Below are 24,353 nucleotides of genomic sequence, written 5' to 3'. Positions count from 1 at the left end.
ATTGTAGAATTCTTAAATAAATATATTTTATTCCTTTATTGATATTACAGGAAGTGGTACAATTTAAAAATCTTTTTTAAGATTTCTTTTTAGAACCATGAATGACAACTTTGCGATCCGGGGGGGGGGGGAATACGCGAAAGCTTTCGGATGTTACATAACTTTACAAAGGATTTTTCCTGACAAAGTATATTGGTATCAGTGCGGGGAGAATCAGGTTGAAAAAATAAGAAATCACGTAACTTAAAATAGTAAAAGGCGTGATTCGAGTGATTAGAAAATATTTATTTTAGAACAAGGATAAATTGAAATTATATATATACACGTATAAACACGTCATTCACTGATAAGGGAATACTGGCATACCCATGTAGATAATACATACATTTTCTGTCAACTTCTAAAATCTATTTTACAATACAGAAAGACATTTCTTTTCTAAACAAAACATACAAATAACACCGAAGAAAATTATAATACACTAGATTCTTGATCTTAATACGACAACATATTCAATAAATATTGAAGACCAAATAGCCTAATATTCATCTCTGTTTTTTGTAATTTATTTTTGACATTTATCCCGAAAATAAAATTAGCGGTGCTCAAATAAATAAAAATAAAATGAGGAAGTTAGAACTCGCCAGTTAACCGTAATCATATGAATAAATGCATATTGTGAAAATTGATAAAAAGTATTTAAACTGACAAAAAATTATAGTCAGATTCTTAAAAAAAAATCAGATAATCAATACCAACCTGGCAATTTCTCCTAAGAATTACTGTAAATTCATAGCTTTAAAATTATGCTTAGGAAATAAAAATATTTTTGGTGAAAGAATTACTGCTTCTTACAATGCTTTTAAAATAATTCTCCAGATTAAATTTTTATGTTAAATATACACGTTCCTTTTTAAAATATTCTTAAACGTATTAACTTTTTATTACTTTAAAATCTTTGTTTAACTAAATTAACTACAAGAGTAAATGATTATTTCGAGCACATATTATATATTTTTATTGAAAATCGTCTTTGGGGAGATGCTAGGAGGAAGAAGTTAAAAGATGTTGGGTAACGGTAGACGAGAAACGACGCCTTATTCCACAAGAAAATGGCGAATACAAAGAACAGCACTAGTAGAAACTCATAACAAAAGTAGATAGGATACAGCAATAGCGCTCAGAGTGAAATTAGATAGCTCCCACCGCGATCAATATTCCAAAAAATTCAGGAGACTTATTCGCTTTGGCTCTCTCGCGTTTATATAGGTTTTCTAAAAGAACAAGGAATTTTCTAAGAAATCTACGTATCTCGAATCCTAATGCATATTTCACAAAAATTCCTGGTTTTTCTAGCTCCTTCATTTTTGTCCCCAAGTCACCAAATGATCTCCAGATTTGGGGGTCACTGGCTTGATATTAAGAATATTAGTAAGTACTTGCTTTCAGCGCCAATACTCGTATTGAAAAAAAAAGCAATATTACAAATCCAAAACATTATTTTGGAAAAGCAAAGTACAAGAAAGAATCATATTAATATTTTTAGCATATAGCAACCAATCATCATTCATGTTCTGGGACAAACGAATAAGAATTAGAGGCAATCCCTACTATAAGCCGTCAACATTTTACAAATTTAACACGGAGTATGCAGTCAATATGAGCTTCAATACACACAAAGAAAAAAATTTTGATAAATGCAAAAATATTAAACTACACAAACAGAAGAATGAGTATATAAACAACAAATGCACCCCCCATTTTTTACGCCCTTTAAAAATACAGAAGTGAATCCTCGCTCATTACACACTGAGTTAAAATAATACTTACTACACGATCGAAGACTAGAATAAAACACAGTGTCGTCATCCTTTGGTTCTCTAGCACTTTGTATAGAACTGTTTAAATCGTCAAGCCACTTTTCTTTTTCTTCAGGTGAACTGTAAAATAAACGTATACGTTTCACATACCAGAAAAAAAAATGCCAGAATTTTTAATTTTGGTTCTTTTAAATACAAATTCGAAAAAACTTAACAGAAGGTAGGAGGGATGCAGAAATACAAAAGCAATAGTTGCATTACCTTATAAAAATTTCTAAGATTAAAACGGCAGTTTTCAGTAATAATCAATGATACTTATATACCTGCATACCAATTTGAGAAGTACCAATTATTCATATCATTAACAAGCGCAATTTAGTTACAAAAGGAATGTTAGCAAAATAGTAACCAGATTCAAAAATTTATCTTTCTACATATCCTTACATATTGAAAAATTATACTAGATATATTGGTACTTCCTACCAAAGATGGAGCAGAGTTCCCAAAATCTCCAGAGAAATTTCGCCAAATTTCTGAATATCATTATTACTAATTTGAATGATAAACTACATATATAAGGTATATAAATCAATGATACTTATATACCTACATACCAATTTGATAAGTACCAGTTATTCATATCATTAACAAAGGCAATTTAGTTACAAAAGGAATGTTAGCAAAAGAGTAGCCAGATTCAAGAATTTATCTTTCTATATATCCTTACATATTGAAAAATTATACTAGATATATTGGTACTTCCTACCAAAGATGGAGCAGAGTTCCCAAAATCTCCAGAGAAATTTTGCCAAATTTCTGAATATCATTATTACTCATTTGAATGATAAACTACATATATAAGTTTGGTTACTATCCGCAACATGATTTACACCATTTCTTAAATCTCAACAAGAAAAATATCCAGGGGGAAAAGTCGCATTCATAACACCAACATTTTCTTTCATATATGTATGTGAAACATGAGAAGCCAAACTGTTTATACAGGGCAATAACAAGATACTTGCTCTTAAAATTATAAAAAAAAGCATATATCATTTGCATTAAAAATTTATGAGAGAACTAAAATGTTCAAGCATATGTTCATATTAATCTCTGAATGCAAAAAGAAAATCGATGTCAACTATATCCATGAAACATTCGAAATCGGAAACAGTAAAATCAAATGCCAAAAGCCTTTAAAGCTACTACAATTTAATCCACCAGGAACGATGACATTTGTTTAGAAGATAAGATTTTTTTGAAGATAGGTTATATCAATACAAGATTGGTTAGATTGTAAATGATGAGATAAATTAAAACGAATAATGGATGAAATAAAGGTTCTCAAATCACTTATTACAAGTTTTAAAAAATGTAATAAATGCGATATTTAGCTTTCTTAAGACGAGATGATAAAATTAATGATGTGTTTGAGTTACAGAACAAAGATTCGGTAAAAAACATGCACTATAGTAATAGAAGATTAAGAAACAGAAATTACTACTTACTTAGCAGCAACCATCAAAGCTCTATTACCACCGTAAATTGTAAAACAATTTGAAACTCCCATTTTAGGTTCAGTTTCTTCAACCATCAAACCACGTAAAGGAAGTTGACCATGTACTTTGAACTGATGTTGATTTATAGGTCCTCTGTTAGCATATAATAGGACATCAGAAAACTAAAAAAGAAAAGAGAAGAAGACAAAAATTTAAATAAAAATTATAAAAGCATTCAAGTTAAACTTGCCATCTTAATAAACATGTTGAATTTACAATAAATATATTTTACCATGAACCCTTACATGCACAATTTTTTACACAACTTTTTAACATAAAACATTCATTTGATAATGTGGTAGAAGAAAAGGATTTCATGAAACTCGTTTTACAAAAGTTAAGATGATGAAGACCTTCTCCACTGGCATTATCAAAGTGATACACATAATGTAATTAAAAAGTTTCCGAATATCTGAAGTTATCATATTACAATTTCACAAATATCAACTAAGTCATTGAGTATGAAAAAACGGAATAAGGAACTTATTTCTTAAAGGAAAAAAACAAACAAACAAAAAAACAATAGGCCAAATTCATAGGCAAAAATCAATAGGCCTTGTTCAATTACAAATGTTGTATGGCAAAAAGTTCACGTAATTTAAGACAGAAACTGAATACAAATAAATCACAATGATGCCTTAATACGAAATAGAAATAATAATGTAAAAAAGCAGACACAAGTTCAATCTTACACTGTTAAGCAAAATTAACATATTTTACAGAAATTACCTTTAAAATAAGGACGTTTTAAATTTAATTGTTTGTCATTGTATTCAAAGTTAGATACATATATTTGGTAATATTATATATATATATGGTAATTTATATATTTAGTTGGTAAAGCTGAAAATGAAAAATAGCTTTTTAAATAGATTTAAAAAAAAAACTCCCTTTGTAACAAAATAGCACGTTTGATGAAGAATAGAAATGATATTTTTGACAACATATCATTTCTATTCTTCATCAAATGTTCCAACGTTCTTGAATTGGATTAAAGTGCAGAAATGGTTGAGAGTAAAAAAAGAAATTAAATTAAATTAAATTAAATATGAAGACAAATATAGAGCACCAGATAATTTGCACACTCACCAAGAAAAACATACGGTTTTGATATCCTTTCTTTGAAAGCTTTTGCAGGCAGCCTTCTCTCAAAAATTCCTTTGAAATGAAATATGAATATAATTAACAAGTATTTCAAAAATATTTATCCAAATTCCATGAAGGATTATTCCTTAAAATTAATTTCATTATTTAAGACGGAAAAAAATAACAGTACAGATTTTCATCTAAAAATAAGAGATCTTATTTCATTAAATTAAAAAAAAAAACATTATAAATTTTATAAAATAAAAGAGGTGCAATAGCAGCACATATTTTAAAACTTTTTTAAAAACAGCACCTGTATTAGTGTGTTAAGAGAAAAACAATTTTTTTAGTCAAAAATCTGGAGGTCAAAACAAATATCACAAAAGTATCAGGAGCTGTAAAAATGCTCTAAGTAAATTGGCATTATAACCACATTTATAATGCATTTTAATTTTTATATAACGGATGTTAGTGATTTTTTTCTTATAATATTCATTGGGGTTTCATATCCTATTGTATTGTTTTCATTAACACATGTCATGTTTATAGATTTTTGTTTTTGATATCAAGATTTTTTTAAAGTTTTTTCCTGTCCAATACACGGATAAAAGTATTTTTCAAAGGTCCTTTATTTTTATATTCATTACTATCTAGTTATTAGTCAACTATATTCACCAAAAGATTCCTTTTTTGAGTTACCTGACAACAGAAATCTGACTTTTATAAAACATACAAGCTTTAAGCAGAAATCAAACCTGGTCACCCTAACGTTGCAATGAAGAGTCGTGCTCAAATTACCTTATTCCATCGGGTGGCTTTCTTGAAGTTTACATCCGTATTTAAGCAAATATATAAAATTTCCTTTAGAAAAAAAAATCTCTTAATCTTCTTGATTTCTAAAAATAAATATTCTAATTTGTATATAATCCATAAATTCAATATTCTGTTAAAATAATAAGTATTATCACGGATTTGCAATATTGCATTCTTGCTCAGAAAGTCTCCTGGTAAGGAGGATAGCTGTAACAGATGCTGAATGGATGCTGGTTCACTGGCCACTAGACTAAGCGACAAAACTGAAAAACCTATAATAATCAAGAATTTTGGCGACATTTAGAATAGAAAACTTCCGCAAATTTCTCTAAAAGCTTTTTAGGTCTATCACAAAAACTATAAAAAGCAGATAGAGCTGAAAGGACACGAACCCAAAACCGAATGATACTGCAAACATGCCAACAATGGTTTTAAAAAAAAAATCAATTTGCTGCTTGTATACTGCTCAATTTGTTGCCTTGTTTGTTATAAGTGCTCTGCATGTGTACGTTTCGGTTGTGCTTCATTACCTGCGTATTCGAGTTGTCGTTTAGAAAAAAGTGCTGTTATGTTCAGTTTGCTAGACTCCTCACCGTATAATCCATTGACGGATATTGAGAATTTGAAAATAACGGTTATTGAGATAAATACCATTGTTTTCATTATATCAGGCATACCAACCTAAGCACACAATAATTTATAACCAAATGAATATTTGAAACAATCCTCAATTACTAATTCTTTTAAACTGAGATCCAAAAAGGAGCAGTATATAAGAACATTATATGTATGAATCAATCATCCAGAATCTTTTTGATTTTCAAATTTATAAGAAAGATTATTTTCCTGCTGTTACAGCTAAAATATAACTGATTAAAGCTTGGATACAGCATTCATATTATTACACTCACATTAATTTCATATATTGCTCACATTTAGAAAACTAATTATTGGTTTATTTATTTTCATACATGACTTTAGGCTCAAGTTTAGCATCGTTTATATGAAGCTAGAACAGGTTAATCTATTTTAAATGAAAATGGATGTTCAGTTTTCTCAGATTAATAGGAACAGAAATATCAATGATTATATACAATAGTTTCCTTAGCAATTAATCAAACATCTCATCTTACTAAAAACTGGAAAGCACATTATGTGAAAAAATCAGGATATGTCTACTAAAAGGTTTTTATTTCCATATCTCAATAAAACAATTCTCAAAACCTACAAATGGTATTATTACATACACCTCTAATGAATATTTTTCTTTCAAGGGAGAAAAACTTGATTAAAAAATAGTTTTCCATTCTGATTCAAATTAAGATGATGACTAGCTCAAATCTGATGCATTAATTACATTACCCTCATCTTTTTCAATTTCTTGCAATCAAAATAACTAAAATATAACTGATTAAAGCTTGGATACAGCATTCATATTATTACACTCACATTAATCTCACATTAATAAAACCAAGTTAATTTTGGTTTCAAGAAGAAAAAAAATTAAACGAAAAGTGGGAATAAGATTATTTATGCTATGAAATTAATAACAGTATTTTCTATCAAAATGTTTTATCAACGCATCAAAATTACAATGCATAAAACGTCAATATAAGTACACTAAAATGAAGTACAACAGTTATGACGATATTAAACCATCTTCTTGTTTCCTGATTCGGAATGGTAGAAAGATTCATAATTCTTGCTTGACAAAACAAAACAATATTTCAAATTAAATTATAACAAACATACGTGTTCAAGAAACATTTAAATATAAGCTAGATCATTGAGAAAAGCAAATATTCAACATAATCTTAAACATAGAAAAAAAAAGGCAAGATTATAAAAAATTATATTAGATCCAAAGTACACTGAAATAAATGCTTTGCCTTAGAAAAGTTAAGTAAAATTTGATTATATGTAATCTTCGAAAGTTTTCTTATATTTTTTTATAAAGTAAGAATTCGTAATTAATTATGACAATTGAGGTGACTGAGAATCAATATGATATCGATTTAAAAGCAAAATTCAATTATATTATGTTCAATCAAATTCAACAAATTTTTTGTTAAAATATGAAATTTTGTCACACAGAAGAGATACCAGGTGTCAGAAAGAAAGAAAAATTGCACTCTATAAAAGTAAGTATTTTATGAACTTCTTTTAAAGTAAATCTGCCTTTCTTTAAAATCTGCCTTTCTGCATAAACTTTGCATAATTTTTTTCCTCTTTACCAGTTAGTCATTAGATTTGAAAGCCGGATTTATAGAATCATAAACATCAAGAAAAATAAAGTCCTTATTAGTCAAAATCTGAAACAAAAGTATTATAGAAAATGAACTCAAAACTAAATTGCGTCATAATTTTTCAAAAATAATAGTCATACCCTTCGATTGCTTGTCAGATTATCGATTCCATACAGATCTCTTTGTAGTTCCATAAGTTTAACGAAATTTGCCTAAAAAGAGTCATAATATTACAAACAAATTTGCATTTATACTTAATTATGCTCGATATACTCATTAAAAATACTAAAAGCCACGATTACACCAGAGTTGCAGACACATGTCGCCGAAACATGTCAAAGTTCTTTCCAAAAATAGCACTAATTCTGCCCTCGACATCTCTTGCTTCAACAGATTTGCTTTATTAATCAAGATTGACTTTTAGAACTAACTTAGTAGAATAACTTTTTATTAGTCAAGTAATTATTAATTTTACATTATTATATTGATTACTATTCTTAACATTTATTAAAAACATTTCAAAGCTATTTCTATACTGAAATTTGCACACTTACAAAAGGAAAAGCCCAGGGTTTGAACTTGCAAATTTTTGTTGACTGAACTATTGTCTGAACTCCTTCTATTGACGAAATGAAAATTAAAAAATATACTTTTCATTTTTTTAAAAATTGAACTTCTGCATCAGATAAAAATTACTCAGTTTATTTTTCAAATAAAGAATGCTTTTCAATTGTTTTTAATAATTTTTTTTAATAAAGAAAGGATAATTGACTTCTTCATCAGATAAAAGTTACTCAGTTTTTTTTTTTTAAAGACGCTTTTCAATTGTTTTTATGCATTGCATATATTAATAATTTACTTAACTTTTTAATTAATTGCAAAAATTGATGGAATACATAATTTTCAACTAGTGTTCTTCAATGTAATTTATATTGTCAAAAAAAGTTTTGAATTGCGTCTCTATGTGTTTCTTAAGATTCTAAAGGAAGCATTTTAATTTCCTTAATTACTCTTAAAAGAAAGGATAATTGTATACACTAATTTGAGGGAAAAGTACATTATTTTAATAGAAATTTCTTATTATACTGTTTCATCGTACTCCAAACAGAGAACAATAGGGTAATGATTCTGAATGAAACAATGTTGTGTTGTTGTGACTTATGGCACTTTACAAGCCCGCTGACAGTTATCTGTCAGCGATTTAACCCGAGTGAGCGTTTCTTGTTTTTTCAGTAGAGCCAACTAGGGCAAAGAGTAAGACTTAGCTACCTTCCTGCGTCACATTGGCTTGCACAACCCCTTTTTAAGGGGGGGGGCACATTCACACACCTCATAGATAAAACAAAGAAGGAGAACAACCATGCCCAAACCGGGACTCGAACCCGGGGAAGACGCGTCACCCCTATGCCAGGACGCCGGCGAATGAAACAATAATTAATATTTTGGAAAACTTTATTCAGTGAAAGTTAATACTAAAAAAGATTAATTTCTTTAAACTTTCAAATCATTTATAAAGATTATAAGAATGGAAATAAAGTTTTAAATGAGTTTTCAATAAATACATCTTTTTCGTCACCCCCCTTTTTTCAGTCACACATTTTCAAAAAATTCTTGCCTTTATTCATATGCTTCATTTAACAATTATTTAAATCCTTCGACAGTTCAATTCTTTTGTACTGAGCCTTCTCTTTTAACAATGATTCAAGGACAGATCATTTGTCTTGGACGTATCGATTTCATTTAGTACCTCTGATGTGCGAGTCAGCAAATTACGCAGACTGCTACAGCAAGTAAATATTTTCCAGAGTCGGAAATTTGATGAATAGTGTGAGGAGAGGGCTTATCCCTTTTTGATGTCAACAAAAGTTGGAAGAACCAATCAGTATTCTTGTCTGCCACATTAAGTCGTCAGCATATGTTTACAACACAAAAATTGAAGACTCAGCAGAATGTTCTCAACATTCGGTGTAAAAGTGACTTAAACTAACATAATATATTCAAATAAAAACTAACGTATAAATCCATTTTGTTTCTATAGAAATTTCAGATTAGAACACAATGTTAAACTGGCCAGAATTTTCTTTAAAAAAAAATTCATTGTTCCTGGTATTGTGCATTCACTGAACTTAATTTTTTTTTTATCATGATTTGGTTGACGTGAAGTATTCTAATGTTGTATGCAATTGCGTGACTTACAACTTAATAATTACAATGATTAACTAAGATGTTATTACAATATGAAAACCGATTACTTCAATCAAGAAATCTTAAGAAAACAAAAGCTTTCTTTAAATTTTTCACACGTATATCTTTAAAAAGTCAAGTTTTAGTTTAAGTTGCTTTACTTATAGTCCTTGACTTCATTTAAAATTCGGATACTAAAACGTATTTATAACTTGAAACATTTTCCCATATCCTTTAATATTTTTGTTGAATTTTACAAAAATTATTTAAAAAAATAACTAAAGTTACTGACATCTAATTTGAAAAGATAAAAAAGCCATTTTAGTTTAAATCCAAAATTAGTATTTTAGGAATTAAACACCTTAAACATTAGAATACTAAAAAAAAAAAAAAAAAAAACAGTATCTGACAGAAGTATATCCGGAGAAAGTACTTTGTATTTGTATCTCCTCAATAATATAAAATAAAAATTTTTAAAAACCTACAACGGAGATGGGGGTGGAAAAGAAACAACACAAATTAATGACATTTTAAAATTTCATCAACAACATACTATACAAAACAGAAAAAAAGAATAATAATGTAGTTTTGCAATTTACTTTCCGTTTTATGTAACAAAAAGGTAACATTGAACTTGGATATATATAAATATCTATTCATAGTAATTTTGCTTATCAAATATTTCGAGCAGAAATACAAAAAAAATTTTACTTTTTAACAGATCTCGGTTATAATTCATAGGAACTGCGATAAGTTTTCTTTGTATCTTTCATCATAAGTATTTTCTTCTGTACTTACAGCACATTATACAGACATTGTTTGTTTTTATTAACGCCATTCTATATGAAATCAGATTTAAAACTATTATATAAGCATCAGACATGACAAAGCAACGTGGGAAAAAATAAGATCACTTTTAAAATTAAAAAGGAACACAAAAATAAGGAATATACAGTTAAACATAAAAATTGGAAAAGAATTTTTTAAATAACTTACAGAATAATGCACGTTTTTCAAAAGCATACTTGTGACTTGTTTCAGCTTGTACAATACAGCTATAAAATAATAACATCCATTAAATGATCTGCCACTCATAAATATTTTACAAATGACATCAGAATTAGAATGCACTGCATACTGTTATACTATTTTCATTATTATATATTATACAAATAAATCGTACAAATATCCCGTATGATAAATATAATGATGAAAGTTTTATAAGATTAGATGAATTATCTCTATTTCTAGAGGTAGAGCTATTAAAAGCATCTGAATTCCATTACTTTTAGTCGTTTTCCCACTTAACATACTTTATAATGTGGCTTCAGAACAGAAAACAATAAGAAAATTGGAATTCTTAAATAATAATAGTAATAATAATAATAATTTCATTTCGCACGCAACGGAAAAGTTATTTTGGTCCTGTGCTAGTGGCGTTTGTGACATATACCCACCATTTGATTTTTATGTCAAGAGGTGATATTTATTCCCACTGAGTAAAATGTTCCCCGTCCTCTAATAAGGTCATGTACAAAATTTCAGCAATTTATCACAAAAAGTCTCAAAGATATGAAGACTTAAATCACTTTTCGATGCCTGGATATGAGTTCGCAAAGAGAAAAAAAAAAAATCATGTCGGATGTTTGTGTTTTAGAAGTCGTACACAAATTAACAAAGAAAGTAATGATTGAATAAATAAATAATATTTTTATTATTTATTGGTTCAAAAGTATTAAAAATGTGTAGAAATAATAACTTAAAGGAAAGATTACATCAGAAAAGATTACTTTAATGAAAGATTACATAAGATTTTTTACAAGTTCACTGACTGTGCTATTTTTAAGTTATATTCTGTAATTCATGATATAAAATTTTAAAGTATTTCTCGGGAAGCATAAATTTTAAAATTTGTATTTAAAGCTAAAGATATGAAGCATATTAAATTTTCTTATGTTGATTCCCTGCGTCGCGTCATCTGCACTGAAGCTGTAAACATTTGCATTTTAATTTGTGATTGATCCTTCTCCAACTTTGTTTTAACATATCTTTGAGAATTTCCATGATGAAATTCTGAAATTTTGTACAGGACCTTATTAGAGGATGGGGCACATTTTACTCACTGGAAATTTTTTTGTACGGGGTCCGTATAAAAATTTAAATTTTGTATTTTTTCAAGTTTAATCCCCTGAAAATTTTAATCGATTTCATAACATTTTGCACCTTTTTTTACACAACTTTGTAATTTACAGTATATGTCTACGATCAGATCAATATTTAAGGAATAAATGTCGCGGTCAATATTTTAGAGACATCCTGTATATACACGTGCTTCATATTTGTTGATCTGATGATCACATCTGGTTTCACCACAAAATTATACAATATGAATTCCATTTCATCCAGTCGTTTCTCCGCTCAAAATATTTTATGATGTGTTTGAAAACACAAAATAACAAGCTCATCTGACTCCATTTATTTTAAATTCTATTCACAAAGATGTTGCCATTCACAAAAATAAAAAGTAATTTTATTTCGCGCTCAACGGAGATGTTGATTTTATCTCGTCGCCAGCGATTGCGGATGCAATTTCAATTGTTCCCACACCTTATAATGTCTTCAATCATTTTTTAAACCAGCATATTTTAAATCATTCTTAAATTTCTACATAACGTCAAATAATTTAAGACAATTTTTCGTAGTTAGAAGCTTGATTTGGGTTTTGGGGCACAAGAATGATTATGGCTAAGTTGATGCAAACATTTATAGATAGAAGAAAACTTGATCTGCGTCTTCAATAAATTGGCAGTACATTTAATTAATTCAGTAATAAAATTACAACTATAATATGCGTGCCAATTATAGACTTAATTATTTTAACAAAGACCACAGAAATACGATAAATATTGGCAAATATTATACTCTGAAAGCTACAAAATATTATTATTTATGTGATGATCTGCTAAAATTCACGTTTGTGACTTCCTCGTATTACTTTCAAACAAGTTACCAATAACGAGAGAGAAAAATTGTTACCACTGGCTCTGTCGCCTTCGCGCATGCATGTTTTGCATGACAGGCAATGCCATGTTTTGCATTCGAATCATGAATATGCTTAACTTCATATTTTCACATAGGAACTATGATTCCATTCCTTCTATCAATTTTCCGAATTATAATTCATTTGTTTTTAAGTAATGATTTTTTTTTTTTTTTTTTTTTTGTTTATGGACAGCAAATGGTACAAATGCAAATAACAGAAACATAAATATTATTTGAAACTGCTGTTAGAAGCCAAATAAAAATTTTAGAACTCTGTTCTACTCTTTTTTGTGTTTTATATACTTGCTTATTTATGAAACATTTATATTATTTTTTACGCACAGTTTGATTACTTTATTAAATTTCACTAAGCATATATTTTTTTAGTCTTAGCTTGGCATTATCTAAAACTGTGTGTGTAAAAATGTATTTTGGCAATTCCCTCATAACAACCATTTTTAGTTTTAAAACTAAATTTATGAGCATTTCTTGTACATCTACTTTCAACGGAAACATCAAATCGTTGAATTATGGAAACTACATATTTTCTCCAAAGAAATCATTTAAATTAATTGAAAGCAATTACATATTATAACAATAGCAATAGATACATTTAATTTATACTATTCTTTTACTAAACATACATTTATTCAGCACATATTTTGTAGACACGTTCTATTGTGTCTATACATTTTTCATATACATACATCTTACACTTACAGAAGCATGAATTTGTTTCCTTTATCCCAGCGAATCATAGCGAGCATGCTTTTAGATTCGAAGATAATGATACATATCTCTGATGAATTTTTTGATATATACCTCTGTTTTGTCATATTTCCTGGTTACTTTTACATTTGTTATCGGCTAAATAACTTCAAGAATAAAGCCTGCTTATTATATTTAACTATGAAATTAGTTTATCCATTATATTGATGGGTGGCAGAAAAATCTATATATATATAAAAGTCAAAAATCGTGTTAGTTACACCATTTATAAATCAAGAACGGCTGCACCGATTTTAATGATATTTGTTTTTTGGGATTTGTCTCAGCCCCGAATAGCAGAATAACCATTAAAATATCGTAAAAATTCACGAAAAAAAAATTAAGAGTGAATCGTAGTTTAACCCCCTTCTTTGCCGTTGGCGATAACGCGCCAAAGCTGGCAACCCCTGTTTTCTCTAGCCTAGGACTCCTCCGAAAACCACGGCGTAAGCTCTTGGTTGGCGATTTTTGAAAAGTGCGCCAATCAGGGGGTTAAACTCCGATTGCACCAAAATTAATCTTGATCTTAGGGGTATTTTTTTTAGAAGTTGGTAACACTGCAACAACTGTCAATTAGGTCAAAACTACTAACTAAATTATTTGTTTTGTTTTCACCAATTTAATGACTAAGCTTTGTAACAATATTAAAAATATTTTAATATATTGAGAATTCAACCATGCTATTACTGTACAGCATTTTTTTAGTAAAATGTAAAAAACGCACAATTTCAGTATGCTCTATAAATCAGTCATCCATTAAAACTTGTGGAATTCATTATATTCAAATAAAATATCTTATTTCCGAGAAACGTCTCCGTGCACAGTAATAAAAAATTCAAACATAAAATAATAATACTTGATCCGTTGCAACGTATCAAATTTATTATACGCATTAAAAAAATCTGGAAAGTGATATCTTATTTCTGAGAAACGTTTCCGGTTATGATCATAAATAATTCGAACATTTGGCTTCCAAACATTACAATTTAAAAATAATTGTCGCTACTAAAAAATGAAATAGTTTGAATCTATAGAGGTTGGATTCTAGCGTCTCAGGATACTTTTCCAGTTTTTTGATTCGCATACTATTTTCAGCTCGGTTTTGCTTCAAAATGAACTGTGATTGTGACAGTTTAAATTCATTTCTTGAACTTCGATGGCGGTCTTTCGAATGGAATATTATTTGCAATTTTCCGTTGTGCATTTAAAAATGATTTTTTTATAATTCATTATTATTTCTTTAAAAAGCTGAAAAAATTGCAACAGCGAGATAATCTTCGACGCGATGCTTCAAGTGTTGATTTGAATCGAGGAGTGTTTCTCTACGATTGCACAATTCCTCATATCATTGCTTTTGGCCTCTGTTCGTGCGAGATAGGACATTGCGGTAGCAGTTGCTTCTTCTGGCATAGCGGCCACATTGTTGGAAGGATGACGTACGGCTCATTCAGCGTTCAAGTTGACGTTAAACCTACAAAATTCTGAACAAGTGACATGTAACATTTCGAAACAGTCCGCAATGACCAAAATTTTAGCAGCATCTAAAATCATCATATGGGACAAATGCACGATGGCGCATAAACGCGCATTGGAAGCACTTGAACGGGCACTGAAAGATCTGCGCAATGACTCGAGATGCTTTAGAGGCGCAATGATTGTACTGTCTGGCGATTTCCGCCAAACACTGCCAGTCATTCCAAGATCGACTAGTGCCGATGAAATAAATGCTTGCTTCAAATCATCAAATCTGTGGCGCTATGTGAAGAAACTTCAGCTGACAACAAATATGAGAGTTGCATTGCTGAACGATCCATCTGTTGAAGATTTCCCCAAGCAATTGTTGACTATCGGTAATGGCTGTGTTCCTGTCGACGAATCGAGCGGATTGATTTCATTATCCACGGAATTTTTGCAATTTCGCTCCATCGAAAGATGAGCTCATTAACAAAGTGTTCCCGAACATCATTGATAACCATAAAAATCACAAATGGTTGTGCGAGCGAGAAATTTTGGCGGCTAAGAAGAAAGATGTGGATGACTTAAACTTAATTCAGAATCAAATCGTTGGTACTCTGCATTCATTCAAATCTATTGAACTGTGTAACAAACGAAGACGAAGTCACCAACTAACCATTTGAATTTTTAAACCCCTTGGAAGTACCTGGCTTACCACCACACAATTTACAGCTGAAGGTTGGATCGGTGGTCATGAGGCTTCGAAACCTAAACCAACCAAAACTATGCAATGGAACGCGATTGGCGATTAATAAAACAGATGATCAATGTAATTCACGCGACTATACTCAAAGGAGAATTCAAAGATGAGGAAGTTCTCATTCCGAGGACTCCCATGATCCCAATAAATATGCTCTTTGAGTTTAAACGAATTCAATTTCCAATTCGTGTTGCATTAGCGATGACGATTAACAAATCACAAGGCCAATCATTGAGTGTTTATAGTCTGAATCTAGAAAACCCGTGTTTTTCTCATGGTCAATTATATGTGGCATGTTCACATGTTGGTAAACCATCCACTTTATTTGCTCTTGCGCCTGATAATAAAACAAAAAATGTTGTATATCAGAAGGTGCTTGACTCAAGAGAATAAACCTGAATGTATATATAAATAGAGTAAAGAAAATATCTTTCGGACAAGCCATTGTAATACTTATTTTTGTAGTTTTATTGAATTCCGCCGCCCTTATATTATTATAATAAGTCAAATAAGATTAAAAGCGGAGCAGCTTTGTTATAAATGGTGTAACTAAACTGTTCATTGATTGTTAGGCGGTACGAAATTCGCCGGGTCAGCTAGTAGGTAATAAATTAAAAACTGCGTTAAAAAATTGAATATTTGAAATTACAGCGTTTAAAAAAAACATATTTTGGTATCATTTCATCAAAAAAAGCTAACATAAATTAGAAGAAAATAATAGTAAGGTTTTAATAATTTTCCTCGTGAAGCCCAAAATCCATCATATTGACGAACCTCGTATATCTAGCGATAAGAAAACTTCAGAAAAATAAACATAATACTAACATATTTTTCTATAAAAATAAGAAAAAAATTTTAAATTAGAGAACAAAAATCAAATAAATATTTTCACATTAGCTTTACATTTTCATGACTATACCCTTGAAAATCTGCACAAAAATAATGGGAATAAGTATAGATATCAAATACTTACTCTTACAATTTTTTGCATCAGGATGATTTTCTCCGTAATGATTTACAAGCCCTAAAAGTTATAAATTGTACATAAAAATTTTATATTAGCAATTTCATCTCAAAATTTTACAAGTCAAATAAAGAAAATTAGATAATTCGTTTTTCACACTTTCTCTAATATCAGAATAATGTGCATTACATAATAGAATACATTGTTGTCCATAAATTAAGGGGAAAATATAAAATGCCAATTTTCGAACATAAAATTAAATTGAGGACGATTAAAGAAAGCTGACATAATTGTCATGTATTGGAAATAGGTTTTACTGAATAGTTGAATATATAAATAAAGTATCCAAGTCACACAAGAGAAAAATAGGTGAAGTAAAGCAATGCGAAAAAAACTTTTTACATGCATTATGATTCTTTTTTTCTTCTCTTGGTACAGAAAATGATACGAATCAAAGAATACAAGTAGACGATTTTATTCATGGAAATAACGTTAGTAATCAATAGAAGATTGTTCAATTATAAGTGTTACTTATGAATTTGGAATCGCCAAAAGCGTAACTGTAAGGTTGTGGAGGCTATTTTACAAAGCGGGAACAATTAGTTGATGTAACAACTCTAGTAGCTCAAATTTCTACAAATGGGATCGTTATATAGAGATTACAGCCAAATAAAATCATAAAATAAAACTGCTGTCAAATTGGCACAAGAAATACTGACGTACACGAGCATCTGAATACCATGCCAAAGAGACCAAAAAGTTAAAATGTTTCGGTTTGTATTGCTCATAAATCAACTGCATGTGTTCCTTTGAATACTTCCAACTAAAAGAAGAGATATGAGTGGTGAAAATGCCAATTAAACTGAATAGCAGATTCCGAAGAGGATAGAAATCTGTTTCAAGGCGATAATGTATTCGGTACGAGACAAGAACTGCCTATTCTACCACCAATAATGCAGGAAATGTTGATCCTTATAGAGGTGTTGTTGTTATAATCTAAGCGAGCATAATATTTAAAGGGAAAAAGCTACTTTACATCTTACAAAACGGCAGTATGGATACAAATTATCAGAGTATTATGTTGCTTCATGTGTAACTAGAAATTGTTTCGTCGTCTTGGATGATAAAGCTCGATGTCATAGTACTATGTATGTTGACGAATTTTTTTAAAGTAAAGGGTTATATCAAATGAAATGGCCTATCTATTTACCCGACCATTAGTCCTCAAAACATAAATGGGACTTGACTTTAAGACTTGGCCTACGTCTCACTCCTCAATTCACTAATTGTTTCAGCTTCATCCAACTCTTGCGCTTTGCTCAACTAATCAAAATGCATAACACCAGCTCGGTTACCCGACATTTCACAGCTTCCGAACCAGGGCAGAGAAAATTCCTGAAATATCAATTTCAGTCATCTCCTGGTGGATCTATTGCCAAAATTTCTGAAGATTTTAGAATCTTTTATTTTGTCGCAAATCCCGGGAGTCACTGATCCATCATCCATTCAGCATAAATTATAGCTGTCCGTAAAACTACCTTTCTTACTATGGAACTGTGGTGGTAACATTATAAGCCAGTTAGCAACTTCCGGAGAAGAGTGTACACTTTTGTCTAGTGGCTTTGTTACTCGGCTACGAACCCTAACGTTGCGAGTTCGAACCTTCAACCTGCACATTGGTGACCCTGGTTCTGAACAACCGCATCCTTCATTCAGCTGTCGTGGCTCCATCTACCGGCAGCAACCACTCACACACGCTCGCCGTCGCCCGCCATAACACTTGGAGCGATAACAACGTTCGTCGCTCGCCATAACGCCTGGCGCGATAATCACGTTCGTCGCTCGCCATAACTGGTGCGATAAACTCTACCGACTCACTGGTAGGGGACTGTTGTGGTGGTAACATTATAAGCCAGTTAACAACTTCCGGAGAAGAGTGCACACTTTTGTCTAGTGGCTTTGTTACTCGGCTACGAACCCTAACGTTGCGAGTTCGAACCTCAACCTGCACAAAACTAACTACGCTGGGATGCAACATTACAAATTCTTAAAACCATGATAATTTTGATTATTTCTTCCAAGAATCATATATCGATACATGAACTTTTTGTTCTCTATAGCGTCTGTAATTTCAATAAATTTATTATTTCTGGAATTACAATTTTTTTTTTTGGGGGGGGTCATTTTATATTTGTCTTTAGCAATATAAAAATATTTCAAAATATTTCTTTTTTACAAAATGTTGTTGTCACTTAATTAATGGACACCAATGTATTTTGATTTAAAAAGTACAGAAGAGCCAAAACAACATGAATACGACTCGACTGGGTCTCAAAAGCAACTTTCAAGCAAAAAAAAAAAAAAAAAAAAAAAGATGACAGCATGAAGGACTAAAATCAGTGCAAGAGAATCAAAATTAAGAACCGCGTTTTTTCCCTCTCTCATTATAAAAACTAAGTGAGTTCGATGAAACATAAATCATCATGACCTGATGCCTTTGAACAAGCAATTCGGGAACAGCGAAGCTGGTCACCCATTCGTGAGCTAACGGATTCATGATGCTCAAACTGACAATAGATAACAAGGTGCATGGCTATAACATACCATGCCAAAGATAATAAGCACCGTGCGATAGCAATTGTGCTTTATCAAATGTGACATCATTCCACAGATCAATTGGCCGCAGATTTTAATACTGGGAAAAGCAGAAATGTTTTGAAAGCACACAGTTTAGTATACATAATTACATATGCAATTATCTGCTGCCAACCAACCAAGATTTAATTATTATGACATCAGCATCCGTTGTATTTCTAGTGGGTACATAATCATCACCGCTGCACCCTTGAATAGTGGAAATGCGTAGTAGCCACGTCAGACAAAACTATTTTTTATATAAAATGAGATATCCCTGCGGATGTTGCAGACAAAACCAATCAAAATACGAACTACATAAATAACATTGTGAATCAATTACATCTTTTTCCCCAAATGGTAATAATGAATTGTATTAGAAGGACAAAGTTTTCTGCTATAAGTCCAAAACTGTATCTTTATGGTTTCAGTAGCATGACTCAAAATTCATTCAATGAGTTTAACTATCTACTCTCGCGATCTTATACCATCTGAGCATCAGCAAACAAAACTGAGCACAAACAAAAAATTACACAAACTCACACGCGTTTGGGCATTACATACGCATAATCTATGGAGAGAGAGAGAGAGAAAAAAAAAACAGGAGTTTCCGCCCTCAAGTATTTAAGCTGTTATGAGAGCTAAAGATGAAACAGAAAAGTTTAAATAGTTGGTTACAATATTTTGGCTCTTCGGTATATTCGCCCAATTTATTTAGAGTTATTTACATAGTTAAAAACAGAAGAGATTTAAATGGAATTAATAAACTCACAATAATTTATAAATAATTATTCTTACTTTCTAATAAACTTGAATAATGCATGAGACGATGAGCTGGACGAAGTAAGAATGAAGTAAGTGGAAGGTAGCAAACTCTTTGCATTTCGAAATCACAATACATGCGCTCAAAATGAGAATTTGTACAATACGCTGAATTCAATCTTTCCAGAATGAAAGGGAGCTTCTCAACATAATTCGAGTAAAACTATTAAGAAAATTTATGAATTCTTACAAAGATTTAAAAAAAATTCATACCAAAATAAAAAGTTTACAGCATCTTTAATCTATTATTTTTCATAAAGTAAGCTTCACAAATATTAAGACAACGAAAGTTTACAGCATCATTAAACAACTATTTTTCATAAAGTAAGCTTCACAAATATTAAGACAAAGAAAAATTTTCAAAAATACAATTGCATAAAATTTTGAAAAGACATAAAATTCAATCCATAATCAATAGTTTCTAAGAGTTTCTATTTAACGCAAGAACGTCTAGTAAGATAGACATCTATTAATTTAGAATTATAACATAATCTGAACGAAGTGCACTGTTCATTAAAATTAACAAGAATTACAATTAATATATGTATAGTTATTCATTCGGTCCTTCCACATCAATCTTTTTTTCCCTCGGAACTAATAAACAAAATGCAGGCATATCTAATTCCATAAAAAAAAAAAAAAAAAAAAAAATGCCAGACAATTTTAAAATTTGAGTTATAATTATCGATTTCTTTCATTAATGAAAATATCAATACTGGCAAACAGAAAAAAAATCAATTTGATTTATCCGTTTAAATATGGTAATTATAGTTTTCAACATAAAGCAAATTAGTTGTATTATTTAGAAATATCATTTTCATTTAATAAAATTCAATCATTCATTCTAAAGGAAATAGCATCTTTTCACACTTTAATTGCACAAAATTGTTGGCAGTCAAAATTGTCAAAGTCTGATGCATAACACTACCATCTATCATAAACCATTAACTCAAGGTAATTAGTATTCACATAGAGAAAATATTGCAATAAGAAATTAGATCGATCCATAAATAAAATTAAAATTAATAAGGCCATTATTAGTATAATAATTATCAACTAGAAAATATGCTCTTAAGCTGCTATGTATTATTATCACAGCAACTGTAAATGGACGATAACAGAATTAACAATTTGTTTCGTTATAAAGTAGAAACTGATATTTTTCAAATATAGGAATGAAAATAAAAGCTATGGTTGAATAAATTAATCTACCATTAACAAGAATTATTAAGTCAGTAAGACTATTTTTGAAACGAGCTAGCACAGTAAAAATTTCATATAATATGTATTCATTCTACACAGACATCCTCACTTTCAATAATATATACTGACATAATTAGCTATGCCTAGCTTCAGAACGAAGAAGTTTTTATTAAGAAAGCTAAAAAAATAAAGGCAGAAAAATCACATGAAAAATGACTAAAGGTACAACTATCTAGAGAATTTTACTTTTGCTTAAAATAACAAACTTTGAAATAATTAGTTTCATGCAAATAATTATTTCATATTATCAGATCTTTATCTTAAGATAGAGATATGAAAGATTTTTACATAGATCAGTCAAATGATAGGGAAATGTATAATCACGACCGTCTTAACAAATTTTAACACCTCGGGCTAGAGTAACTTCATGCTCCATTAGAGGTATAATTATGAGTTTGAGCACCGATGACCACCGAAAATTTCTATTTAATTTTTTTTACTCACGTTTTCTGATTAAAGTCTCACAATTTTGCAAATCTGCATCGTTAGAAAATAAAATTTCACAAGCTAGCTTCCCCCATTCTTGATTGTAGGTAAGATTAACTTTGATCGTTACATGGTACATAGAGCACTTTTTTTTCTATTTATATTTATGTAACATAAAATTATAATAATTTACTTTATATTATATATATAACACTTGCATTTATTAACGTTTTTTAATTATAATTTAATTCACAAAAAATGCATTTTAAGTTATAGATTAAGTGCAGTGTTAATCAAGTACACAAATCGTATATATTTTATTATTTTATAAAAATGAAGTATGTATGTAAAACTTCGTATGTAACACTTATCTACATATAGAATAAAGTGCTCCAAGCGTCCATCTAAGCATAGTTCTCCTTCATCTAATTTTCCGGGATTTTAAATCCAAAGACAAAGTATTTAAACAATCAATAATAAAAGCCTTTTAAATCCTTCTGAGCGACAGTGGTGTATGAGCATCCTGCTACTCTGAAATCGATCCTTTCATCTCTCTGACAGCTCCTTTTGTTAAGGGAAAAAAAGAGGAAACAAAGGGCCACAAAAAGTAATATCTTCAGAAACAATATCGTGAATAAAATAGAAATTAATTTGTCCTTTTCCTAAAATACAGAGAAAAGCAAACTTCAATCTAGACCAGATCAAAGAAAATGTGCGTCAATATGATAAAGGCAAATCAGCTATAATTGGCGAATATTGCTGAAGAAGGAAAAAAAAAAAGTGCGATTTTAAAGGAATACGAACATTTTTAATTTTGTGGAAATCTACAAATGCGTCACTGAATGTTTAGTGACACAAACGAAACTGTTTAAGGGTGGTTTATACGAGAGTAGAAAATCCCTGTTAATCGATTTATGATTTTCTATAAAAAAAATCTCCGATACTGAAAATCGGAAATTTTTCCGCTAATAACGGATAGAGATAGATTTTGGCTTCTAAACAATGCTAAGTTAGAATCGCTATGCGGTGAAATGGGAAATGTCAACATGATTTGGGGGAAAAAAGGATATTCCGCAACAGCTGCCGATTAAATGATTACGGTTTTACAATACTTTTTTAATTAAAGAACAAAAATGAAAAAAATTAATTCCGAAAAAAAAATTGAAAGATCGAAGCTAACTCGAACTTATCGCTTTTTAAAAATCTTCGAATAAATATTTTTTTAAAAGTTCCAAAATTCGATGTGGCAGAAATAATGAATTACGCCCGATTTTTTAAAAAACACTTTTTTTTTTTTTTGCTTCTGAAGATCAAACATTACACAGATTTGAAAAAAAGCTGGACTTTATAAAATAATGAATTGTGGCTGTTAAACTATTGAAATATTTTTTTGGAAAAAAACAAATAATAAATAATATAAACATATAATAAATATATAAAATAGACAAAGAAATGGCATATCTGAAAATTGTGTCTAAACACCAACGCAGAATATATATTATATATATATATATATATATATATATATATATATATATATATATATATATATATATATATATATATATATATATATATATATATATATATATATCTTTATATATCAAGGCTAATACTCTAAATACGAAATACCTTTTTAGCTGGAAAGTAAGCTTCTGAAAAGACTCCTTGAGTTTTTCGTTGTGTTTCGCAAATCTAATATCTCAGATACAATTTTATTGATTAAACATTTAGGGATACATGCAAGAGACAATCCTTTAATATGTATTTGCGATCAATTTATAGATGCTGGAAAAATCCCCCAAACATTTAACACACATAAAAAAGGGAAAATACATCATTGCCCGAAAACTGTTGCACTCTTGTTACATGTCCATCGAAATATCATTTTGCAAGAGGAATTACTTCATTTATAACTCCAATCTGCAACACTTCTTTTCCTTGTAAATACCAAATAAACAGCAAAATCCAACTCTGAAATATTTCATTATATACAAAATGAGATATGGATAGAATGGAAACGTTGGATCACCACATAAGTCTTTTATTCTGAATGTCATACTCTTTGAAACAAGGAATATATTGAATTTTATCACTTGCAATTTATCTTCAAATGACATCAGCTTTCTGCTGTTCTTTTTCTGTACATCGAAAAGGATAGACCATTTGTGTTTGGAGCATTCGAACCTGCTTTAACCGTTTCACGATGATAAATTTTCTTCAAGAATAACTATTTCCACAATTTATTGCATCTAAGACTTTGAAAAGTTCGAAGTCTTCAAGCAGAAACGGGAATAACTGACTACTCGTCTGCTTGACAAATTAATTACTTTTTCAAGCGGATCTTTAATAAAAAATTTCATAAATAGAAAAAAAAACTCAATTTTTATTTTGAAAAAATATTAGCGTTTTATGTAATGGATTTTGTATTGGCGTTTCATATAAAAATTGGTTAAATGAAATACTCTGGAATGAATTTATTCCAAAAACAAGAAATCTGTTCGCAAATCT

General features: G+C 29.8%; 1 protein-coding gene across 1 annotated transcript in view; it reads right to left on the bottom strand.

Annotated features, from left to right (window-relative positions):
* The window catches only part of LOC129960052 (FERM, ARHGEF and pleckstrin domain-containing protein 1-like), a 147,775-nt gene that overhangs the window by 8,131 nt on the left and 115,291 nt on the right, over nt 1-24,353 (bottom strand). Inside the window, exons 17-23 of the mRNA XM_056073099.1 lie at nt 20,130-20,316; nt 16,707-16,757; nt 10,705-10,763; nt 7,665-7,736; nt 4,469-4,537; nt 3,329-3,501; nt 1,831-1,940 (exon numbers count right to left, since the gene is read on the bottom strand). Of these exons, the coding sequence (XP_055929074.1) occupies nt 1,831-1,940; nt 3,329-3,501; nt 4,469-4,537; nt 7,665-7,736; nt 10,705-10,763; nt 16,707-16,757; nt 20,130-20,316 (721 nt within the window). The remainder of the gene's footprint in view (nt 1-1,830; nt 1,941-3,328; nt 3,502-4,468; nt 4,538-7,664; nt 7,737-10,704; nt 10,764-16,706; nt 16,758-20,129; nt 20,317-24,353) is intronic.

The sequence above is a fragment of the Argiope bruennichi genome, chromosome X2, assembly GCF_947563725.1.
Source record: "Argiope bruennichi chromosome X2, qqArgBrue1.1, whole genome shotgun sequence".
Lineage (NCBI taxonomy): Eukaryota > Metazoa > Arthropoda > Arachnida > Araneae > Araneidae > Argiope > Argiope bruennichi.
Note: the sequence above shows the minus strand (reverse complement) of the source record. Positions and strands in the feature narration are given on the sequence as shown.